This window comes from Mesocricetus auratus, unplaced genomic scaffold (genome assembly GCF_017639785.1).
Source record: "Mesocricetus auratus isolate SY011 unplaced genomic scaffold, BCM_Maur_2.0 Super-Scaffold_15014, whole genome shotgun sequence".
Taxonomy (NCBI): Eukaryota; Metazoa; Chordata; class Mammalia; order Rodentia; family Cricetidae; genus Mesocricetus; species Mesocricetus auratus.
This window is the reverse complement of record NW_024429186.1, coordinates 35,073,435-35,096,355: the sequence shown is the minus strand read 5'-3', so window position 1 is coordinate 35,096,355 and position 22,921 is coordinate 35,073,435. Positions and strand designations below refer to the sequence as shown.

The following is a 22,921-nucleotide window of genomic DNA, read 5'->3' as shown; positions in this document are numbered from 1 at the left end:
TAATTCAGGTTGGCTTTGAACTCTTGGTGGTCTTCCTGCTTCAGCTTCCAGATGCCACCATGCCTAGTTAGTTTTTAACCTTATTTCATGATCGAGAGAATCAAAAGTGCTATTTTGTGACATGAAGCTTATATAAAATTCAAATTTCATTGGCTGTAGAGTTTTATTATAACACATTGCGCTCATTTGTGCATATCTGCCTGTGGGCATTATTGTTTCGTGTCATCAGAGTATTATAGCAGGTCATCTGCAAATTGGGAATTACTTGTTGGGCTTTACACATGCACACAATTTGCTGATGGGCTCAAAGTCACAACTAGATAGGAGGAGTAAGTAGGGATACATAGAGAAATAAACCTCTGTATACCAAAGCTGCCTGTGGTTAATATACTGTACAATATAATAGAAATTAGCTAGAGGAGACTTCATTACAAAGAAGTGGTGTTTGAGATGGTGAATAACCTAAGTTTCTTGAGTTGATCAGTATGTAGTGTGTAACTGTATCAAAACTACACTGTGACCCACAAAGATGGGCAGTTATTATCTGTCAGTAAGATGTTTTAAAATGCTTTAAATTGTTTTTTTTAAAAGAATGCTTGACTCCTGACTCTAGAGCCACAGTACCCTTTAATGTCCCTGTTTGAGACCAAGTAGCTGACATCCTTGTACCTCAGCTTTTCTGTCTATAAAATAGGAGACTAATAGAGCCAACCTCAGGAAGTGAGGTCAAGGTTAAATGAGTTGCTACTGCATCAAGCACTTAGAAATGCATACCACACATAGCAGCTTAGATTGCCAAAGAGATGTTGGAGTCGCTTCAGTGGGTGGAGTGTGCCTGGAAATGCTCTAAGGAGATACTCCTGCTGCAGTGCAAGACTAGGGGCAGTCCTGAACCAAAGCAAAACACAGCAGAAAGTGTGCCAAAGCAGGTGTCTCATCCAGGCTGATTTACCATGCAGAGCGCTGGGCTTGGGGGAGAGTCACTCTCTTGCTGTTTGGAACTGAAATACAGGTTATCTCATGACTACTGATTCCACCTGAGCGTTTCTGTGATTCAAGAGGCTTCTTCAAGAGTCCTGTTAGAAGTGTCTTTGAAAGTGTGCATAGCTTCAACCTTCTGTTCCTGAATGAAGCATCACAGTGTCTTATGTTAAAAATAAGCTACCGGAATCAAAGAACACTGAATTGTGTTGTGAGTACTCTGGTTCACTGCTTGGTTCTCAGCATTTCTTTTCTTCTTTCCTCATTGAGAGAAGGTACAACAAAATATTCATCTGTCTATATCATCCCCCCACTCCCCTTTTGGTGTCTGTATGTGTGCAGGCCAGAGGTTGATGTCAAGTGTCTTCCTCAGTTCTTCACTTTAAATACCCAGGCAGGGACTCCCACCTGAATCCAGATGGGGGGGGAGGGGGCGTTCCTTTTCTAAACTGCAAAATGGATCATACTTCTTTATAAGCAGTACAATATCGTGCATGAAGAAAAATACTTTACCACACTAATGATCAGTATCCTCTGCTTCCACTTTGCATATCATTAAACTTTTGGCAATCATTTATCTGTTAAATCAATAAAAAAGACCTAGGAATCAGACTAACAGTTATCTATCTCTACACAACGAGTTTTCCTCTTCAGTAGCCAAATCTGCATCTGTTGATGGTGAAATGAAATGCAGGCCCAGTAAGAAGGCAAGTTCTTTCAGGTATGAAGATTGACTGCATGGCACAGACCTGACATAAGTGTTAGCCACCAAGTGCCAAAAATACCCTGGAGGTCACACTCTTTTCTGTACAACTTATCCTCACAGTCTTAATGAACATGGTCCCTCAGGCTCAGATCCTGAGAGGATACAGGGCACCCCTCCCCCTGAAGGTCCTTTTCTGTGGCTACTCCTTTGGCTCCATGATGGTGTTTTGGTGGCAGTTGGTGGAGTCTTGGTTGCAGTTGTCACAGCTCCAAAAGTCTTGGCTGAACCCAAGTACAGCATCATGTCCAAGAAGATTATTCTGGGGTATGGAGGCTTCTGTACTTTGTATGTTGTACCCCCTGGTTCTTTCATGTCTGTCCTCATTTATGTAGCAACCAAATCAGTTATTACTGTATTTTTCCAGATCTGGCCAAAATAATGTAGACATTTTTCAGGTACATTATTGTATGATGCCCCGCATTCCCCTCACCTTCGTCCTTAGGCCTAGGGCAGTTACACTGCGTGGTAGGTAACTTGATCAGTCTCTACTCACCATTTAGTCCTATGTTTATCTTGGTTTCAGTTCCACTATGGCAAGAATGCCGGGCGTTGGTGGCGCACGCCTTTAATCCCAGCACTTGGGAGGCAGAGGCAGGCGGATCTCTGTGAGTTCAAGGCCAACCTGGTCTACAGAGCGAGTTCCAGGACAGTCTCCAAAACAATACAGAGAAGCCCTGTCTCGAAAAACAAAACAAAAGAAAACAAAACAAAACAAAACAAAAAAAAAAAAGAGAATGCCACACTGTGTTCAAGTACCTTCTGTTTTACCTAGTGGGCCTGCCCTGTAGTTTTATATCAACTTGACACAAGCTAGAGTCACCTGAGAGGAGGGAACCACAATTGAGAAATGCCTCCCTAAGATCCACCTTTAAGAGCTGGGCATTGGCGGCGCACACCTTTAATCCCAGCACTCAGGAGGCAGAGGCAGGCGGATCTCTGTGAGTTCGAGGCCAGCCTGGTCTACAGAGCGAGTTTCAGGACAGAGTCCAAAACAATACAGAGAAACCCTGTCTCGAGAAACCAAAAGAATAAAAATCTAGCTGTAAGGCATTTTCTTAGTGATTGATGGGGGAGGGCCCAGACCATTGTGGGTGGTGCCATCCCTGGGCTGGTGGTCGTGGGTTCTATAAGAAAGCAGGCTGAGCAAGCTAGTAAGCAGCTCCCCTCCACAGCCTCTGCACAGGCTTCTTCCTTCAGGATCCTTCCCAGTTTGAGTTCCTGTTCTGACTTCCTTCAGTGATGAACTGTGCTATGGAAGTGTAAGCCAAATAAACCTTTTCCTCCTCAAGTTTCTTTGCCAGTGGTGTTTTTTACAGCAGTAGTAGCCCCGACTGAGACAGGGCTTAAAGCTCAGGGTGTAGAGGCAGTGGTGGCTCAGATATACTGAAGGGATAGTGTAAGATGCTTCCTCAACCTGAAAAACTAAAGTTCTTAAAACGTACATGCTGTGAGTCAACAGCTCACTGTTAACCTCATTCTGTGCTTAGTTTATAAGTTAAATCTCATGTATGTGTAAGAAAACACATATGAACACACACTCATAGGGTTTAGGTTTGGTGCTGTTTACATAGACATTCCCTGGGGACCTTAGGATGTTTCTCCCCCATGGCAAAGGAGAGACAGCCATTCAATGATATTAAATATTATACAATGTACCCAGAATTTCCCCATCTTCCAAAATCAAAACTGTGTGTTAAGCAACACCCTTTCCTGTACCACTCTTCCTGCCAGCCTCAGATGACTGCTATTCTACTTCCTGTTTTGTGAGTTTGGTTATTTTTAGATATGCAAATTCATCAGAAATACTGTCGTTTGTTTTGTTTTTTAAGTGAGCATTGATATTTTGCCTGTATGTGTGTGTGAGGGTGCTGGATCCCCTGAAACTGGAGTTACAGATGGTTGTGAGCTGTCATGAAGGTGCTGGGAATTGAACCCTGGTCCTCCGAAAAAGCAGCTAGTGTTCTTAACCGCAGAGTCATTTTTCCTGTCCTCTGGAAAAAAATACAGTCATTTTGATACTATCTTATTTCACTTAGCAGAATGTCCTCAAGGCTTAGGAGTGTTGTGGCATATTACAGGATTTCTTTGCTTTTTGTTGCAGAGTACCCCTCCACTGTGTGAATATACAAGTTGTTATTCATCCACAGGTGTGAAAATACCTCTTTGAGATCCTCTTTCAGTCCTTTTAGTGTAAAAGTAGGGATAGGATTGCTAGTTGATGTGTAGTTCCATTTTTAATTTCCTAAAAGCATTAATTGTTTTGTGTAGGTGTGCATGTACATGATGCTTGTGTGTGGGTGAACATGTGGGAGTCCGGGCAGTGTTGTGGAGTTGGTTCCTTCCTTCTTTCATGGGCTCTAGGGGTTTAACTCAAGCACCTTTACTTGCTGAGCCATTCCGTGCCATTTTTAACTGAGAAACTGTTATACTATTGTCATAGAGGCTGAACCATTTGCTCTTCCTACTAACAGTGTCCAGGGACTTTGTCCACTGTCTGTACTACATAGTCCTGCTGGCCTCATACTCCTGATTCTCCCCTTACCTCTCAGATGTTGAAAACAGTTGCCTTGTTTTGTTTTAGAGTTGCCACTGTTTGGCTCAGATGGCTTTGAGTTTCGGTATTAATGTGTATTTCTGTCCCTACCATTTTTAAGAGGCATGGTCTTATTAAAAAATATCTAACCCACTATTCTGGCTTTATATTTGATTTGAATATCTGTAATTGTCTGATAACTGTTAACATTCTGGCTATATCTAGTCATATGTAATTGGAAATAAAGATTTTGTTTTTTGTTTTTTCGAGGCAAGGTTTTTCTGTATTGTTTTGGAGCCTGTCCTGGAATTTGCTCTGTAGAACAAGCTGGCCTTGAACTCACAGGGCTTCCTCTGCCTCCCGAGTGCTGGGATTAAAGGCATGCACCACCAATGCCCAGGATAAAGATTGTTTTTTAAACATGTTTTGGATATGGAGGAACTTGATTTGTTGCTGATCACCCATCATTGACATGGATGCAGATGCTTGTGTTAAAGATGAAAACTAAGATACTCCTCTAGGAAAACCTTTTTCTTACATATACTTTAGGTTTGGGAAGGGGATCCTGGAGAGAGAGTTTTTGCAAAAGGCCTGGGTTTGATTCTCAGCACTTGCGTGGAAATGTACAGCCATCTGTAACTCCAGATCCAGCGCATCTGATGCCCTCTCCTGGTCTCTGTGGGCACCAGACACAAGAGGTACACATGCGTACACATAAAATAAATTGAAAAAAGTTTTCTTTTTTCCCAGTTATACAAGAAATATACACTCCTTGAGAGTGTACACCTGGCACTCTGTGTTGTGTTTGTATGTGTTGCAGGTAAGTCTTGTTTTTCACTGTCATAGACTACAATGGTAAATAAATGGTCTGCAGTTTTTGTGCATCGGTAAAAGCCCTTGCTGCTAACCCTGACTACCTGAGTTTGCTGCTCAAGTTGTCCCGACTTCTGCATTCATACTGTCGCACACAAGCCCACACAGATACACATGCCTTGCACACAGGCAAATAAATAAATAAATGTAAAAAAAAGTCTACAATTCTCCAGTTCTGGGGATGATTTTCAGTTGAGTTTTCTTATTTGAGTAAAAGTCATCTAGTACTGTCTGTATTAGAATTTCAGTTCTAGAAGAGGAATTGTTGGGTCTTGGTTGAAACTGGCAATTTATATTTTCATTTTTTAACAAGCTGCAGGGTTCTGTTGTTTTGTTATTTGTTGGTACTATGGATTGACCCCATGTCCTCATGCTTGCCCAACCTCTTTGTAATTTTTATTTTGAGATAAGGTCATTTAATTTGCCCAGGCTGACCTTGAATTTATAATAACCCAGCAAAGATTGTCATTGCAGCACTATACCACGAGGCCTGGCTGAGTTCTGGTTCTTTAAACTTAATTTTTATCTATACATAGTATTAGATGGTATGTTGGTATAGTTTTAAGTTGTATTCCTCACTATTAATGCAATCAAGTGGTATTTTCATGTGTTTATTTTTTAATTTAAATTATTTTATGTGAGTATGGGTATATCTGTATACTACTTGCGTGCTTGGTACCCCTCAGAGGCCAGAAGAGGGTACTGGGACCTTTGGAACTGGAGTTTGATAATATATCACTAGTTTGACCAGTTTACACTAACTTTTTAAATATCTGGTACTGGGGTATCCTACTGAGTCATCTCTTTAACCTCTCCTGCAGTTTTTATTGGTTGGTTGTTGTCCCTTTGCAAGGGTTGCTCCTCCTCCTCCCCATCCTCTTGCCTTTATTGTTTTTTCCTGTTTGTTACTACTCTGAAGGAGCTCTCATATGTCTCGCCTCCACTTGGTATGTGTACATATAGCATAGCTGTTTCCTCACGGGTCCTGTCTCTCTTCACTGTGCACACACAGATCTCTCCTCATGTGTCTGGTGTCTACTCTGCATGTGTGTACACAGATAATCCCTCATGTCCTATCTCTCTTCACTGAGTATACACACAGGTAGATCTCTCCTCTTATGTCTGGTCGCTACTCTGTATATGTGTACACACAGAGCTTTACTTCTCAGGTTTTCTAAATGCCTCTTTAGTCTGTGGTACCTAAATTTAGTAAACAGTACCTTAAATAATTGTAGAAGCCCCCAAAGCAAGCGTAAAGAGTCTTACATTAAAGATGGATAGTAAAGAAGAAAGTTTGCTTAAAAATTCTTTTATACCCTTGATGTCAGTTATAAATGATGTGCCCGCCATTCTGTCAGCCTTAAACCACACACTAAAACTGTTTGGAATCCCTGGGTATCAGTGCACAATAAACAAGTCTCAGAAATCACAAAACCAACTGTCATACCAGAGAAGTAAAACCCACTAGCTTGCCCTCCCCTAAGTCAGTCCCTTGCAGGTTCGTACTGTCTGAAACAGAGTGCTGTTAAGATCCACTGTCTGGAGTGTGTGAGGAGCTGCTTGGAGCCTTCATGGTGCCATGGGCCTTTTTCTTGTGTGTTCAGAGCTGTGACCTTTACGGTTATTTAATGAGGGCCTTGTTTGTCCACCAGTAGATGCCAGCTGCTCTGTCCCTTTCATCGAGGCTGTCCACTGCTTGTGATTTGTCTTTGGCATTAACTTAAGGTAACACTCACAATAAAATAATATGACTTGAAGATGTGCCTTCTTGGAAAAACTAGAACTTTGTGAAATATTATTTGTTGTAGAACAGAACTATTGTGAAGTCAGAAAGATTGAAAATAGAGATTTTAATGTAGAATTTGCTATGTCAAACAATGCATACAAATTATACCTTAATCATTAGATTAAGCATTTATCTTGCACGTTACTTTTTCTCCCAAAGAGTCTAAGTTCCCTGGACTTATGCTTGTTGCTAATTAGAATTCCAAGTGTTTCTGAACACTTTCCTTGAAAACATAGTATGTATATCTAATATTCAAACATGGAACTGAGGAGCTAGCCTAGTCCCTAAAGTGCTTGCTGTGCAAGCATGAGGACTTGCATTTGAATCCCCAGTGCGAGAGCTGGGAATGTAACTCTACCAGGGGAGGAGAAATGAACCCCTGGAGCCCATTGACCAATCTGTCAGTGAGCTCCAGGTTCAGTGACAAACCCTGTCTTGAAAAATAAGGTGGAAAGTGACTAAGGAAGACCCCTCTGGCATGTACATGCATGAACATTCAACACAAGCACCACACGCAAAATACAAATACAATTTCTTTTGCGCTTTTAGTGTGTAACCCCCAAAGTAGAGAAAGTTTGAGCTAACTACTTTGCAGTTCTTTTGTGTGTGCTTGGTTTGGTGTTTGTCCTGGAAAACAGATAGCATTGATACTTTTCTTGTAATGTGGTGAATCATAACTGTAGGCAAGGTTGATTATCCTGTCAGTCTTGATGCTAATGTGACCACCGTCCAGGAGTGCATTGAGTTTCCCAGGCCGGGAAGCAGCTCCTGCAGTGCTCAGCAGTTCGGTGTGTCTGCACTTTGACCCACTGTAGGAAAAGTGCAGCTTAGAGGGTGGCTGCTTCTGTCCCTGGAAGGTTTGGGACTGACTGTGTAGGGCTCAGGCATCCGAACCACAGAATGCAAAAATAGATGAGCAGTTCTGTAATGTGAGTGGAAAAAAAAACTTCCTGAGCTGACACCGGTTTCCAGTGTGTAAGGGTTAAATTTCTTAAGGCAAATCCATTTTCAGTCTTCTGTGACTAGTGTCTTTTCAAAAGTGACTTCCTGATTTGTCCTTAAACTCTCATTTCAGTGTTTTTTTTTTTTTTAAAGAACATTTACACTGTTCTTAGTAGTGTTTGGGGGTGTGAGGATTGACTATTTAGATGAGTTTTGAGCACTGACGATCTTTGACAATTCAAAATTAAGTACTCTTTGATTTGTTACCATTCCCATTGCATTTGTTTGACACAGTTGCTGGTTATTTCCCTCTGTCCAGTTAATACAGTCAGCCATTTTAACCTTTATGTGGCCTGTGGTAGGTTAGGATGGAACTGACCTTTTTATTGGTTGCATCTTTTTTAATTAACTATGAAAGTGGAATTGATATGTGGTCTGTGACATTTGGTGAGATAGGCATATGCCTTCCTTTAATGTTAAGATGTTAAGATGGGTAATCTTGGCTAAGTCTTTTAAATGTACTGTACCCCTATATCCTATCAGGAAACGGCGACATTGAACTATTTGGCCTTCAAGGATTCTATGTCTGTGTGGAAATTTCAGAAGGAAGCCAGCACCACCCAGAACTTTTACAAATTCTCCAAATGGTCGCCTGCTCTCTGTGTCTGTCTCTTTCTGTTCCTCTGTCCCTCCCTGTGTCTCTCTATGTTTATATCAGCTTCCATGTTTCGGTCTCTGTTTATGTCAGCACCCCCATGTCTGTGTCTGAGGGTGGCCTTTTTTGTTCAGAGGATTATTCAGGGGCATTTGTTTTTATATAGTGAACGTTACTCTTAACCTCTGAGCCATCTCTCCAGCCCTGTGCAGGGTTTCTTAATCCAAGTAAAATGTCCACCTGATATCCCAGCCCAACATAAAAACTGTAGTCAGGCTGTGGGCTTTGTCTTCCTTCTAATTCTCAGGTCACTTAAACAGAACCGACACCACATATGTGTATTGGGAGGCTCTGGCTCATCAAGGAAGGCTTTTTCAATTTCACCACCATTTCAGTTTGAGGTTCCCCTTCCTAAGCTTGTTTGGGGTTTTGCATAGCAGTGGCTGAGATTGAATCTGATGATGTGATGAGAGATCATCCTGCACAAATCCAGGGTGCTTGATAAGTTTATGTTTTTTGACAGTGGTGACTCGAAGGCTGTGTCTTCCAAGTGGTCCCTGAGCCTGCCTCCCTAGTTTTTAGGTTTCAAGTTATTTAATCCTTACATAGAATGGGTCTGTAGTCTCCAGAATAGGTGGCTGACTTTATATCAGTTAATCTATTGATTGTGTTATGTTCTGAGTTCTTCTTTCTAAAATAAAATTAGGTTTATCTATTTTGTTTTATGTGTATCAGCCTGTATGTATGTGCACTATGTGTATGCCTGGTGTTCATGGAGACAGGAGCCATCAGATCCCCTGGCGCCGGAGTTAAGGATGGTTGTGAGCCACCACGTGGGTGCTAGAAATGGCCGCAAGAGCAACTAGTGCTCTTTATTGCCAAGTCATCTCTAGTCTCTCTGCAGAGCACATAAACGGGCTCTATTTGGGTCACAACTGCTCACACACAAGGTGATGTGATCTTAGCTATTCAGTGTCAGCACTGTAAATTAGAAATGTAGTGTGGGCTGCACAGGTAATTTTAAATTTTGCAGTAGTCATAGTATTAAAACAAATGAACTTATTTTCAGTAATTTTTAACTAAATATAATTCAATTATAATTTTTACCTGAAATCAATATAAAATTTGACACATGGCATACTGTCTTCATACTTAGTCTTAAGCCACATTTCAAGTGTTAAGTAGCTACATGTGTGACCTCTATTTTGGCCAGTGTAGTAGTCCTTTACCTTTGCAGCTTAGTATTAGTATTATGATTGCTTTGTGTATAACTTCATTATTTTAGGTACAGACTTCTAGAATTGAGTAAAATATAAAGTATTCTAAAAGACATATTTTCTTTCTCTCAAAGGCCCTTCCTTCTTCCATGATTATAGTAGCAGTTTATTGTCCTGTGGTAGCTGCTGTTTTCATTGTTCTGAAGATGGTCAACTATCGACTACACAGAGCACTCGACGCTGGAGAAGTTGTCGATAGACGCACAGCTGAGTTCCCAGATCAACGAGCCAGAGCTGAGCAAGGCAACTGTTCAGCAAGGAGGAAAGACAGCAATGGTCCAAGGTAAGAGAGGAACATGCCTGCCTTGTAGATTAAATTGACGGTGTGTGTACTGTGTCCAAGGTAAGAGAGGAACACGCCTGCCTTGTGGATAAAAGTGGCGGTGTGTGTACTGTGTCCAAGGTAGGGAGATCAGTGTGCCTGCCTTCTGGATGTGATGGTGTGTGCATAGCAATACATTTTACTCTTGTAACAATTTTGTTCATTTTGGTAATCACAAACTGCCATTATTTTTTCTTAATTATCCATTTGCATCTGTTGGGGGCCTTCGTTTTTCTATAGACTATTTTCAGCTCTGTTTTTTTTTTTGTTTGTTTTTTGTTTTGGTTTTTACGAGACAGGGTTTCTCTGTATTGTTTTCAAGGCTGTTGGTCCAGCCCAGCCTGGAACTCAGAGATCCGCCTGCCTCTGCCTCTCAAGTGCTGGGATTAAAGGCATGCGCCACCACTGCCCAGCTATTCTCGGCTCTTAAGTCAATGTTTGGCATTGACATCAGTAAATATTTGAAGTAGTAAAAGCTCTTTTTCCATGTTTTTAATGACATAAACTTCATTGTATAGATGTATTGTAATGTAACTTCTGGTTTTTAAAACAAATTATTATTTTTTTTGCTTATTGTGTGCATGTATGTCTGTACACCATATGCATTCCTGGTGCCCTTGGAGGCCAGAAGGCATCAGATTCTTTGGAACTGGAATTACAGATAGTTGTGAGCTGCCATGTGAGTGCTGGGATCCAAATCCAGGTTTTCTGCAAGAACAACCTGTGCTCCTACTTGCTAAGCCATCACTCCAGCCCCCTATTTTTAGTTATTTTAATATTGCAAATTTAAATTTTATTGTGAAAAAGATCACTGTGGTGATCACTCATTTTAAATTACTGTATTTTAATCTTAATTTATTGGAAGTATAATTATTGGAAAGGCTGTGGGCTTCTCTAAGAGACTTGCTGTTAGTGGTATTGCCATTCATTTTATGAATATTTATGATGTAAGTCATTTGTGGTCTGTGTCAGATGGTTTCCTCACCTTTGGCATGTGCCTATTTGTATATCACAGTTTATATTATGTGCCAATTCATCGTTTACTATTATGTTCTATGAGAGTTTTTCCCCAGTTATATAAATATTTACTCCAAATTTGTTTTTTATTTATATATTTTTGGTTTTGCTCTTAAGTTGTATCTTACTGTAGTTTAGATTTGTTTGTCCCAACCATTGAATAATAAATTCATTAAATGAAAATCTTTTCCCTGCAGTTTTAAATACCCTTTGTCCATTCTGACCAACTCACAAAGTGGTTCCCCAGCATGGCTGGCCTGTGCGCTTATGCAAGCTAGTTCTTGGGGCATCTTTGAGTTCTTTTTATTGGGTAATTCTAAGCTGTTTGCCAAAATGATTTTTATCAGTTATTTTTCAAAGTCCTTATTGTTTCATATCCACATGAACATTTGGTACTGGTGAAAATTTAACTTTTAGCCAGACTCAGTGGCACACACTTGTAATCCCAGCACTTGGTAGGCTGGGGCAGGATTACTGTGACTCCGAGAGCAGCCTGGCTGCTGAGTGAAACCTTCATCTCAAAGGACAAAAAGTGCTTTGCCATTCAGGAGTCTCAACTGTGCTTCACTGTGACTTCTGGTCATCACGATGGCACTAGTTAGCTTTCTCTGGTTTCCTTTGCCCATTTGTAACATGTGAAGCTGCCTTTTCTTGTTGACTAATAGAGATTGTTCATTTATTTATGCCATTGTTTTATTGCTTATGAATGGTAAGGCATTACTGAGTTTGCTGCTTTTCTTTCCTTAAGATTTCTTAGGGTTGCCAGGTGGTGGTGGCGCATACCTTTATTTAATCCCAGCACTCGGGAGGCCGAGGCAGGTGGATCTTTGTGAGTTCGAGGCCAACCTGATCTACAGAGTACAGAGTGAGTGCCAGGACAGTCTCCAAAACTACACAGAGAAACCCTGTCTCAAAAAAAAAAAAAAAAAAAAAAGAAAAAAGAAAAACAACAACAACAAAAAAGATTTCCTTTGTTGTTGGTTTGAGATTGAATCTCAAGTCACACAGGTCAACGTTGAATTTACAAAGCAGAAGATGACCTTTAACTCTTGGTTCTTCTGCTTCCAACTCAAGGTGCTGGGCTTATAGGCAAGGACTATGACACTTGGTTCAGTTACCATACTTCTTAAAGCTGATGTGTTTCTTGGATTTTGCTGGTACTGGGGATTGAATCTAGAACCTGGGGAATGCCAGGCAGGTTTCTAGCAGCCGAACTAGATCTCTAACCCTTTCTTGGATTTAATAAAACAAAACTTATCCTTTTTAGTAATTGACATTTTGTGTCTTCCAAAAGTATTCCCTGCACAGATATTGATATTCTATACCTTTTGTTTTGTTTTTTTTTTTTCAAGACAGGGTTTCTCTGTGGCTTTGGAGGCTCTCCTGGAACTTGTTTTGTAGACCAGGCTGGCCTTGAACTCACAGAGATCCGCCTGCCTCTGCCTCCCCAGTGCTGGGATTAACAGCATGCACCACCACTGCCCGGCTATTCTGTACTTTTTAAAACTTTATTTTGCATTTGAATTTTATCTGAAATTACACTCCTCCGTAGTGTCATGTAAGGGGTCAGTCAGACTTAACTTTTCCTCCAGTATTTTTTAACCTATTGTCTTGGGTGGCAGCCAGTGTATTCTGTCTGTTGGAAATGGAGTTGCATCCACAGGGACCTGTTCCTGGCTGTCCTCTGTGTTGTGCTGATCAGTTGTCCTTGCCTCCCAGTCCTCTCACTGCAGAAGCTTTGTCCTGGCTCCTGATAGCCTTGCTCACGCTCAGGAGCACCACAGTCATCTTGGCTGTCTCTGTTCTTTCCTGCAGACTTTGTCATTTTTTATTGGAATTGCTGTGAAAATGCAAATTGTCCTTCTGAGTCTGTACTTCTCTGAAGTATTGGAACTTTTCTCCATCTATTTTGTCTTTCAAAATTCTTTTAGGCTTTTATCATTTCTCCATTAAAAATAAATTTGTTAAAATTTTTTTGGTTTTCTATGTCAAAAGTTTTACTCTTTTTCTGTTAAATGTAACAGTTTTCATTGTATCTAGAAATCTTATTAAATCAATGATGCATTTTGTGTAATTTCTTGGTTTCCTTTTAGCCCTAGTTCTTGTTTAACCGGGTTTTGTTGGCTGTGGTCTTTAATATCTGCTTAAATTGAAATAGTACTAGTGCACATCTTTATCCTTTCTTTTTTAAAGTTTTTTTTTTTTTTGTTTAAACTAGAGTCACAGCCCCGGCCCCCCCCAACAACCCCCTCCCCCCGCTTCCCTCCAGCTCCTCCCAGGCACCTACCCTCCAACTCCTCCATACCCTCCTCTCAAATTGATAGCCTCTTTTTCTTTATTATTGTTACCTCCTTAAGCAGAGTAGATCTCTCTCAGAAACCTTCGCCTAAAATCCAGCTTCATATAGATTAAGTGGAGCTTCGGTTTATAGTATATTGAGACTTCTTCTGTAGGCTTCTGTTTTTACATCTCCTGTTCACTCTCCCCCTTGTGAGTCTTACACTGTGTTCTGGGGGCAGGGAACAATCAGTACTGCGCACTGCTACGGTTTCTCTCCAGAGCAGCTCAGGGCAGCTCGCCACCTCAGGGCGGTCAGTTTACTGCATGAGCAAATGACTCCTGAGCCTTGTGGCTTTTCAGTGCCCTCTCATGTGATACAGTAGTTCAGAAATACTTACATCTTTATCTCAAAGAGTTAGAGTCTTTCATACATATATACGTTAATCATTGACTTTAAGGATTTGGATACTAGTTTTCCTGGAGAGACTGCATTTTCTGTTTCTCATGGCGCTAATACTCATAATACCATAAACCAAAGCTCCACTTAATCTATATGAAGCTGGATTTTAGGCTAAGGTTTCTGAGAGAGATCTACTCTGTTTAGGTTATTTTTTTAAATCTATTCCTATTTTTACAGACATCATTATAATCTAAATTACAATTGTAAACTTAGTATTATTAAGGGTGTTATGGTGTCTTTGACTAAAGCCGGAGCATCAGCAATTGATGTGACAGCACTGATCCAAAACCTAGTTTGGGATGTCTCCTCTGTAATTCATATTAGACTCCTTCTGCTTCTCTGCCTTCTCCTGTACTTGGTTTTGGGTTTTGTTTTTTAGCAGGTGGAGAAATTAAGGCTTAAGGTAAGGTTCCCTGAATTTGGCTCACTGCTTACTGCAGTAAAGCACTTTGCTTCTGTAAGGATTGTAACCTGCTGTACTCAGCAGGTGTGTGCTGAGCACTCCATTGCAAACCTGGCAAGTCTCACGTATAAGGACGCTCTACGTCACCATTTTGTGTGTTAAAGTGTATGTAAGCCACAAGTTAGGATTGTAGAGAAGAGAGAATGATAATATTTTATTAGAGGATTTTAAAACAAAGGAGCTGTTTTTTCTTTCCTTTTTAGCTTTGTCCTTTTTGTTTCTTGAATATTTCCTTTCTTACCCTTTCTATGTTGATTAGGGACCAGTATTTGTTCTAGATTATTTTTTTCTCATCGGGGGTGATTCTAGTCCCTGGGCATCTGGGAATTCTAGGAGACTTAAAGTTTTCACAAATGGGGTATGCTGCTGGCTTAAGTTGTGGGAAGGTAAGGACTAGAAATGCTGTCAGTCATTATGCACAGACCAGTCCCCCAGTCATGAATTACAGGGCCCCAGTGCTGGCAGAGATGGAGAGAAGAAACCTTCCCTAATTGGCAGTTGGTGACAGAAAGATCCTAAATGTCTGCAGTTAGACAGATTGTACGTGGCTTTATGTTTGCAGACCTGGTGTTCAAGCGTACCTGCACCAAACATCCGACAAATAAAGAGCAGATTTGTTCACACACTGCCATTCCCTGTGTCAACAGTTTAGATTGTTCACTTTGAGATCTTCTGCTAGATTTTACCTCTGTAATATTTTATTTTTTCATCTGTAAAACAAGGATAGTAGCACTTACAAATTTGGGGAAGGATTTAATCAGAAAATAAAAATACTTCTAAGACTGGGATATAATCATTTAGATTATGACCACTTGGTTGGTTGTATGTTTGTTGTATCAGAAATGGTATATGAAAGTGAATAAGGTAGTTTTGTCTCTGGTATTAAACATCTGTGCATACAGTGGAATGTTGTTTGGCCACACGTATAATGAAGCATTGCATGGTACAGTGTGAATGACTCTTGAATAAGTTAAGGGGAGGAAGCCGTTTGTAGCATTGTGTGCTCCATGCTTCCTAGTCCCTTCAGTATGAAAGGCCCAGCTGGGCACATCTCTAGAGACAGAAAGTAGGTCAGTGTTTGCCTCGTGCAGGAGGAGGGGAAAGACAGAGAAGCAGCAGGTAAAAGTGATTGTTTTTGAAGTGATGGAAGTATTTCAGAATTGAGTATGATGATGGTTTCATAACTATGAATATATAGAAAAACGAGTTACACAGTTCAAGTGGGTTGTTCTGTGGTATACGAATAAAGGTAATGTATATACACATGCATGTATAGACATACAAAACAAGATGAGGGTTTCCTTCCTCTGGAATTGAGTGTTTACTTCCTTTGTCTTCATTTTGCCCTGCATATTTTGGTTCCTATGGATCTGACTGAGAGGATGAAGTCTAGTGACGTTGCTGGGTGTTTCTCTTCACAGCCTCAGTGTGATGAGAGCTGCCGTGTTATATACTCTTGTTCTTGGTGTAGACTTTAGGGCTGGTATGAGTTAATATGGAATAGCTAACAAACTGGACCACATTCCTTCTCTTTACTCAAGGTACTGGTGTACTGAGTTGGCCATGAACTTGGTCACTGATTTCTAAGATGCTGTACTTATGTAGATGTATATCAAGTTAGAACGTTAGTTCTTGGTGGCCTAAACTCTTTAAGCAAACCAGGAACATTATAGTTCTGAGGCCTTTAGTAATAGAAAGAATATAAACCAAATTGCTGCAGTAGCAAATACTTGTAAAAATTGCTGGCAAATGAATACCCTTTTGATTGTAGCAGAGTAGCCATCCATACACACAAGGGGACTTTTGTTATAATACTAGAAAATCAGCACATGGGGACATCTTCAGGTGTGTTAGGATACAGAGAATAAAGTTACCTCATGACACTGCTCCCTATTTTGGTATCCAGGTTCTGACCTTTTTTTTTAATCAGTTAGCAGCAGCTGCTGCTGCTGCTGCTTGTTTTTAATTTGAGAGAGAGGACCTCACTATGAAGCTCTGGCTGGCCTAGAATTTGATATACGAACCATACTGGTCTTGGACTCCCAGACATAGGCCTGCTGCTGATCCCTCAGTCCTGAGGTTAAAGGTGACTGCCACCATCCTGTCCTCAGTCAGTGACTGCAGTAGCTCCAGGCTCTAAAGTCGTAGCATCAAGACTACCAGATACATGGGCAGGAGAGGTGGCTCAGCAGCTAAGACCACTGGCTGCTCTTCCAGAGGACCCACGTGGCAGCTCACCAACACCTGTCACTCCAGTTCCTGGGGATACTATACTCTTCTGGTCTCTGAAGACACCAGACACACACAAGGTGCACAAACATACACACAGGTATAACGTTCACAAAAATTAAGATTAAGTAAAAAGAAGCAGATACAGAAAAAATTTTCAACTATGGGACACTCCTGGCCTGATCCATACTAGTTTGAACTGGACTAATGTGCCTTCTCTAGAACTGCTCTAAGTGACCACCACTGGGCTGTGTTGATTGCCTTTGGTAGGCAGAGCCCATTTGTTAATCTTGTGAGAGTTTGGGGTGAGGAGATGAAATCACTGGAAACATTTGGAGTTGCTTTTTTAGTTAACCATGGAGTTGTATTAGCTACTGGGTGACAAGACTTTAAACTCAAGTAAACAATTTCCAGTAAAATACAGGGTTATGAAGTTGCTTTAAGAGTGTGTCCTGAGAAAACATATAACTTTAAGATTTTGAATTTTGTTATTCTTTTCTTAATTTTTGCCTTTATTTCTAAGTAGTATATGTGAGCTCTTTGAGCCTAATACCTTACCCTTTGATTTTTCTAAGGCCTGTTGTTACTGTATAGCATCATTTTTTATCATTGGGATTGTAGCTCAACAAACACAAATCTTTGGGTTTTTTTGTTTTTTGTTTTTTGTTTCTCTTGAGGTAGAGTCTCTCTGTGTAGGCCTGACTGTCTTGGAACTTATTCTGTAGACCAGGCTGGCCTCTAATTCACAGAGATCTGTCTGCCCCTGCCTCCAAAGTGCTGGATCAAAGGCATGCACCACTATGCTGGGCAACAAACAAATTTAAACTTACAGGCTTCTAGTTCTTTACAGCAATTAGTTCCCAGGTAAATTCACTTTACTTACAAAAACACAGCTGACAACACAGTTCACACAGGATGACTATGTTTGACTTTGTGTCATATAATTAACCAGATACAATGTATCTCTAGGAGACATCAGCTTACATGATATCTAATTGCTTTCAATTGGCCTCTTTCACTTGCTCTTGGGAAACAATAGGCAATAACTTTTTGCAAGAGTGGTTTTATGGTATGTGTCGTTAGTTATTTACTTTCTATAATTAAGTCTAGTTTCTCATTGGGACAGTTTGAGATAGTTTTGAGTACTTCCCAATAGTGATGTGGTTATTCAATAGTTCCAACTTTCAGATTTAAAACTAGCCTTCATTCTTTATTTTATTTTTTGAAAGAAAAAACAAACAACAACAAAAAACAGCACCTCTGTCATGAGTACATGCCTTAATCTCAGCACTTGGGAAGCAGAGTCAGGCAGATCTCTGTGAGTTTGAGGCCAGCCTGGTCTACAGAGCGAGTTTTGGGGCAGACAGACAGATCTAGTAGAGATCCAGTTGCAAAAACAACAAAAAACAGAACCTCTCGGTTTTACAGAAAACAAGGTAGAACCCCAAATGAAGGAATTCATCGGTGATAGTTGATGACAGTTGCTCTTTTTCTCATTTTTCTGTACAGCGATCCTGGTGGAGGGATTGAGATGTCGGAATTCATTCGAGAGGCCACACCCCCAGTTGGTTGCAGTTCAAGAAATTCCTATGCTGGTCTAGACCCCAGCAACCAGGTACAGATGTGCTACTGTATTATGCCTGGCTCCCTTCTTCCTGATGGTACTGACAGTTGTTCTCGTACTTGGAGCCATCAGTTCATGGTTCTCTCTCTGATGATCATTTTTGATTGATGTGTACCATCTTTATTCCTTTTTATTTTTAATTTGGCTTGTATGGGTGTTTCATATGATGCGTGTACCTGTAGAGATGGAAAGAGCGCATCAGATTCCCTAAAACTGGAGCTATGGATGGTTGTGTGCCATCGCGCAGTGCTGGGAATCAAGCTCGGGGCTTCTGGAAGAGCAGGGGACCCTCCTGAGCCATCCCTCTAGTCCCTAATCGTTGTTTCTTACTGACTTTTCACACTGCTAGTATGTATTTGCTGACTGTGCACCACATACTCTACCTATATTTACTTTAGATGTGGCAGCTGTAAATGCTGTGGAAATCTAACTCACCTGCCCCGTCCTGCTTTCCTTTCTTTATCCATATTGGAAAGAGACTTCTGCATGGCTAAAAACTAAAAACGACACACCCCAAATCTCAGTCTTAGAAATGCTACTGATAAAGCGAGAAGTAGAAAGTAAGTCTACTTCCGACAGTTTTAGCGGAGTCCAAGTCTGAAGTGGTTCCTTGGGCGAGGTTGTGGCCGGTTGTGTGTCTGACCTCAGCCGTGCTCTCCCTCGTCCTGAGCGTGCCCTTCCACACCTGCTTTCTCAGCGCATCGCTGGCGTGAAACAGGCTTTGAAAGGAGCTTTTCACAGAAGAACTTTTCCTAATTATGGGGTTTGGTGGTCACCGTGTCAGTCCTTCCACTATGAAAAGGAAACAGCTGATTTCCATCAGGGTCAGCAGAGCACTCACTTCCTCAATGTCATTCCAGTGTTCCTGTTGTCACATTCAGAGCTTGTGGATTGAAATGCCCCTTTCCCCCTATGTCCCCAAGAGACACTAGGTTTTTGTGTCCTACTTTAACTTTTTGGAAACAACCCCCAAATCCTCAGTGTGTTCAGACCTTGTGGTGCTGGCCCTTTTTGCACACAGAGCACTTACATTTATTGTAACTTAGTTTCTGGTGTATGATGTGGAGTGAGTAATAAGCCTTGTGCTCAGCCGGCTTCCAGTCAGTGTGTAGATGATGCAATTTTACATATAGAATGAACTCAGCCCCTCACTTAACAGTGTCAGCCTGGTTCTCTGGATGCACACTTATAGTGTTCACCTACTGCTAGCTGAACACTAAGAGCAGCATTGTGAGAACACCACAGCTTGAGTTTTATTTCCTAATCCGTGTTCATAGTTTTGACCAACTTTAAGTAAGTTCTTAGTAATAGTTTTTGTTGTGAAATCATTGCACATAATAGCACAAAGAGGGTGATAAGTTCTTTCCATCCTCTATGGAATGGGGAAATTTGTTATTTAAAAAAAAAATCCAGGAAACGACTACTGAGACAAAAGGCCATGTTTCCATGGTAACAGTTGGTACTTTGAAGTTTCCTGTTGCACAGCATCTGTGTGGTAAAAAGCCATGCTACCCAGCATGTTGTTCTTTTGGCTGCTTTTCTGCTTTCCTCAGTTTCTTTTTACAGAACAAACAACCAAGTCCGTAGTCACTGTGACTGTTTGTATTCTTGGTTAACCCTGGCCTTCCTCCAAGTGCAGGCAATAGCCGGTCAGCCCTTTGAGGTATTCTGTGTTTCCACTAGTGTTTGGAAAGTCATTCCTTTTTTTTTTTTTTTTTTGAAGGACAGGACACAACAGGACAGCTACCTTTGGATACCTGCTCTTAGTGTCCTTTCTATTGATCTGTCACTACTAGTTTTCTGGAATATAATTAAAACCTGTGTGCATCTAAACACATATTATAGACAATTATGTCTTAAATTGTAATTTTCCATTAAAATGGGAAAATATTTTAAGTTTTTTATTAATATTTTAGTTAAATTATAAACAATCTGATTTTACATATCAATCCCAGTTTCCTCTCCTTCCCACCTTCCCATCCCCCCACCATCTCCCCATCCCACCCCTTTTAAGCTATTTTTTTACTCGTTGGTTGCTACCAATATATACGGATGGGCACAATTTCTCTCCTTTGTTGTGTAGCTCTCCTACATTCTGATTGCATATGTGACTACTCTGTTCCCAGTGATGACTATCATGTCTTCTAACTGTTCCTTCCCATCCTTGCTCTCCTCTGCCTTAATCATTTCTCCTCATTTCCCCTGGCTGTACCTCCTCCTCCTGTTAGTCTCATCTTCTTTCAAACAGTTTAGTGCTTGTAAATATTTGGTCTAGGATGGTGACTTGGTCTTACCATCAAAGAGATTGTTTATCAGAGTAACCATTGTTATGTGATATGTTACTAAGGAATTAAGCTCAAAATCCATTCACGAACTTATAATTGCCATCAAAATTGCCCCCAAAAGGGCTGACTTCAGAGGAAGAATAATTCCAGCTAGAGAGAAAGGCAAGGCTTCATGTAGGATGTGGCTTTGCCTGACATCTGTAATCCTTCCTGGATCTTTGCTATTAGGAAGAAACACAGGCCTGTTTATATAAACCATTTAATTGAAAAACTTTACTTCTTTTGTATCTTTTTTTGGGGGGGATTTCAAGACAGGGTTTCTCTGTGTAGCTTTGGAGGTTGTCCTGGCACTTGCTCTGTAGACCAGGCTGACCTCGAACCCAGGGAGATCCACCTGCCTCTGCCTCCCAAGTGCTGGGATTAAAGGCGTGCGCTGCCGCCACTGCCAACACCACCAGGCAAAAAACTTCCTTCTTTTAAGTGTAGGAGATACCATTGGTTTTCCTTACCTTTTTCTTTTTGCTTTTATGAAATTTAGCAAATACGGGTTAAGCAAGAAAATTAAAATCTTCTGTGACATCATACATATTAAAAATCTTTAAGCATAGTAGAGTCACAGTGTGCATCCTCTGTTGGTTGTGTCACAAACGTCAGTGTCATGAGCACTTCTGCACTGACGTTTCTGTAGTTTATATTATTAACCACCTGTTGCATACAAATAGCTAAGATTCTTTGATTATGAGGAGGGGCTTGGTAGAGAAAAGCATTGAGAATCAATTTTCATAGTTTCTGCTAAGACCTCTCTTATCTATGAAGACATTAGATGACTCATCTGGGACGGATTTAGAGAAGTGGGGGTTGGTGTTGCTGTGTGAGTCTGGAGGCAGCTCGATGTGCTGGCTGCTATTGTCTGAGTTCTGTAGGCTTGTCCATGGGGTCCTGGGTGAGTATAGCAGCTGCTGCTCCTCACTCATGCTGTTGGAGTTAGCAAGTAGCAGCGCAGGGACAGAGGTTTCTCCAAGCACGAGACCATCTCTGTCTGAACCTTCCAGAGACGTTCTTACATCAAATCATCAGGGCTAGGTCCTGTAGCCCCTTCTAGGTGAGGCTGGGCTCCACTTCTCATAGATCAAAAGACATGGAAGGATGAAGTGGGGAGCTTAGCCAAAAGGGAGAAGGGAAACATTTGAGGATTGTGAGCAGATAGCTAAAACTCAGTGCAAACAGTTTGTTTTGTAAGTTTAAATTCCCAGAAGGGGAGTTTGTATTTACTTGCTTAAAGATTCAGTCTAGGAAGTTACTATGTGTTCATATTTCTAGTAGGCAAATATTATCTTTCCTTATAACTTGCCTAAATTATTCTCTTATATAGTGATTTTAAGAATGGAACTTTGTTTTGCAGTTAAAAAAATAAGAGCTTATTTATTAATATTATTTGTTTTGAATTTTGGAGATAGGTTCTCACTATTAAAGCCAGGCTGGTCTCAAACTTGAAATCTCCCGTCCGTGCCCCCCCCCCAGGCTCCCATTTGCTAGCATTATAGACTGGTAATTCCTTGCCTTATGACTGTTCCTTTCAGGGGCAGGACAGTGCCTTATGATGTATTTAAAGCATGTTAAGAAATCCTGAGAGGATCGAGTTTAACAAACAGCCCCAAAATATAACAAAACTTAAGTGTGCGTGGGGTTCGTATGTGCGCATGTCTGTGCATAAGTGCATTTGGGGGGGTGTGCATGCCTGTGTGTCAGTGCAAGTGCCTTTCCCCACCCATCTGGTGACAGGCTTGCAGAGGCTACCACTGTTGACCTGGTGCCGGGGATCCAAAGTCTGGACTTCTGTTTGCATGGTAGACAGTGATCTCTTAGCTGTGCAAAGCTTGGTTTTTATTGGCAGCATTGAGTTTATTAGTTTCGCCTGTGATTGCATGCGGATTTTTTATTTACCTTTTCAGTGTCCTGTTACATACACATTATAGCACACATCTCCAGTACTCTGCCAGAGGCATATCACCTATACTCCATCCAAGCTTATTTCTTGTATACTGCTGCTACAGTGACTCAATGAAAGGGATAGGATTTGAGTAAAATAAGTAAGGAATTGTATGAGTTAAGTTTTATTTACAGTGCCAAGTGTGCAAAGCTGTTTTGAATCCATTGAAAACAAATTTACTGGGAGAATCATGAAGCTTGTTGGTTTAGTTGACAAAATCTTACTGTATTTTGTTTTCTTGCTGTTGTGGAATTTTTGATACTTGTTTATATGGTTTGTATGGTTGTATAAATAATGTGTGTAATGTTTAGGGAAATGTCAGGCCATCTTGAAAACAAACATTAAAGACTCATCAGCTACAGCTTAGTTTTCTAATTGCAGTTTGTGCTATGAATTCATTTTTTGTAATGGTTAGATTTTTATTTAAATGTTCTCACT

General features: G+C 40.8%; 1 protein-coding gene across 6 annotated transcripts in view; it reads left to right on the top strand.

The window, feature by feature from the left end:
• Pcnx1 (pecanex 1) overlaps positions 1 to 22,921 on the top strand; it is a 134,839-nt gene that overhangs the window by 21,137 nt on the left and 90,781 nt on the right. For all 6 annotated transcript variants that reach the window (XM_040742811.1, XM_040742809.1, XM_040742810.1 and 3 more), the window contains exons 2-3: positions 9,888 to 10,096; positions 18,094 to 18,199. In XM_040742811.1, coding sequence (XP_040598745.1) covers positions 9,888 to 10,096; positions 18,094 to 18,199 — 315 coding nt within the window. The remainder of the gene's footprint in view (positions 1 to 9,887; positions 10,097 to 18,093; positions 18,200 to 22,921) is intronic.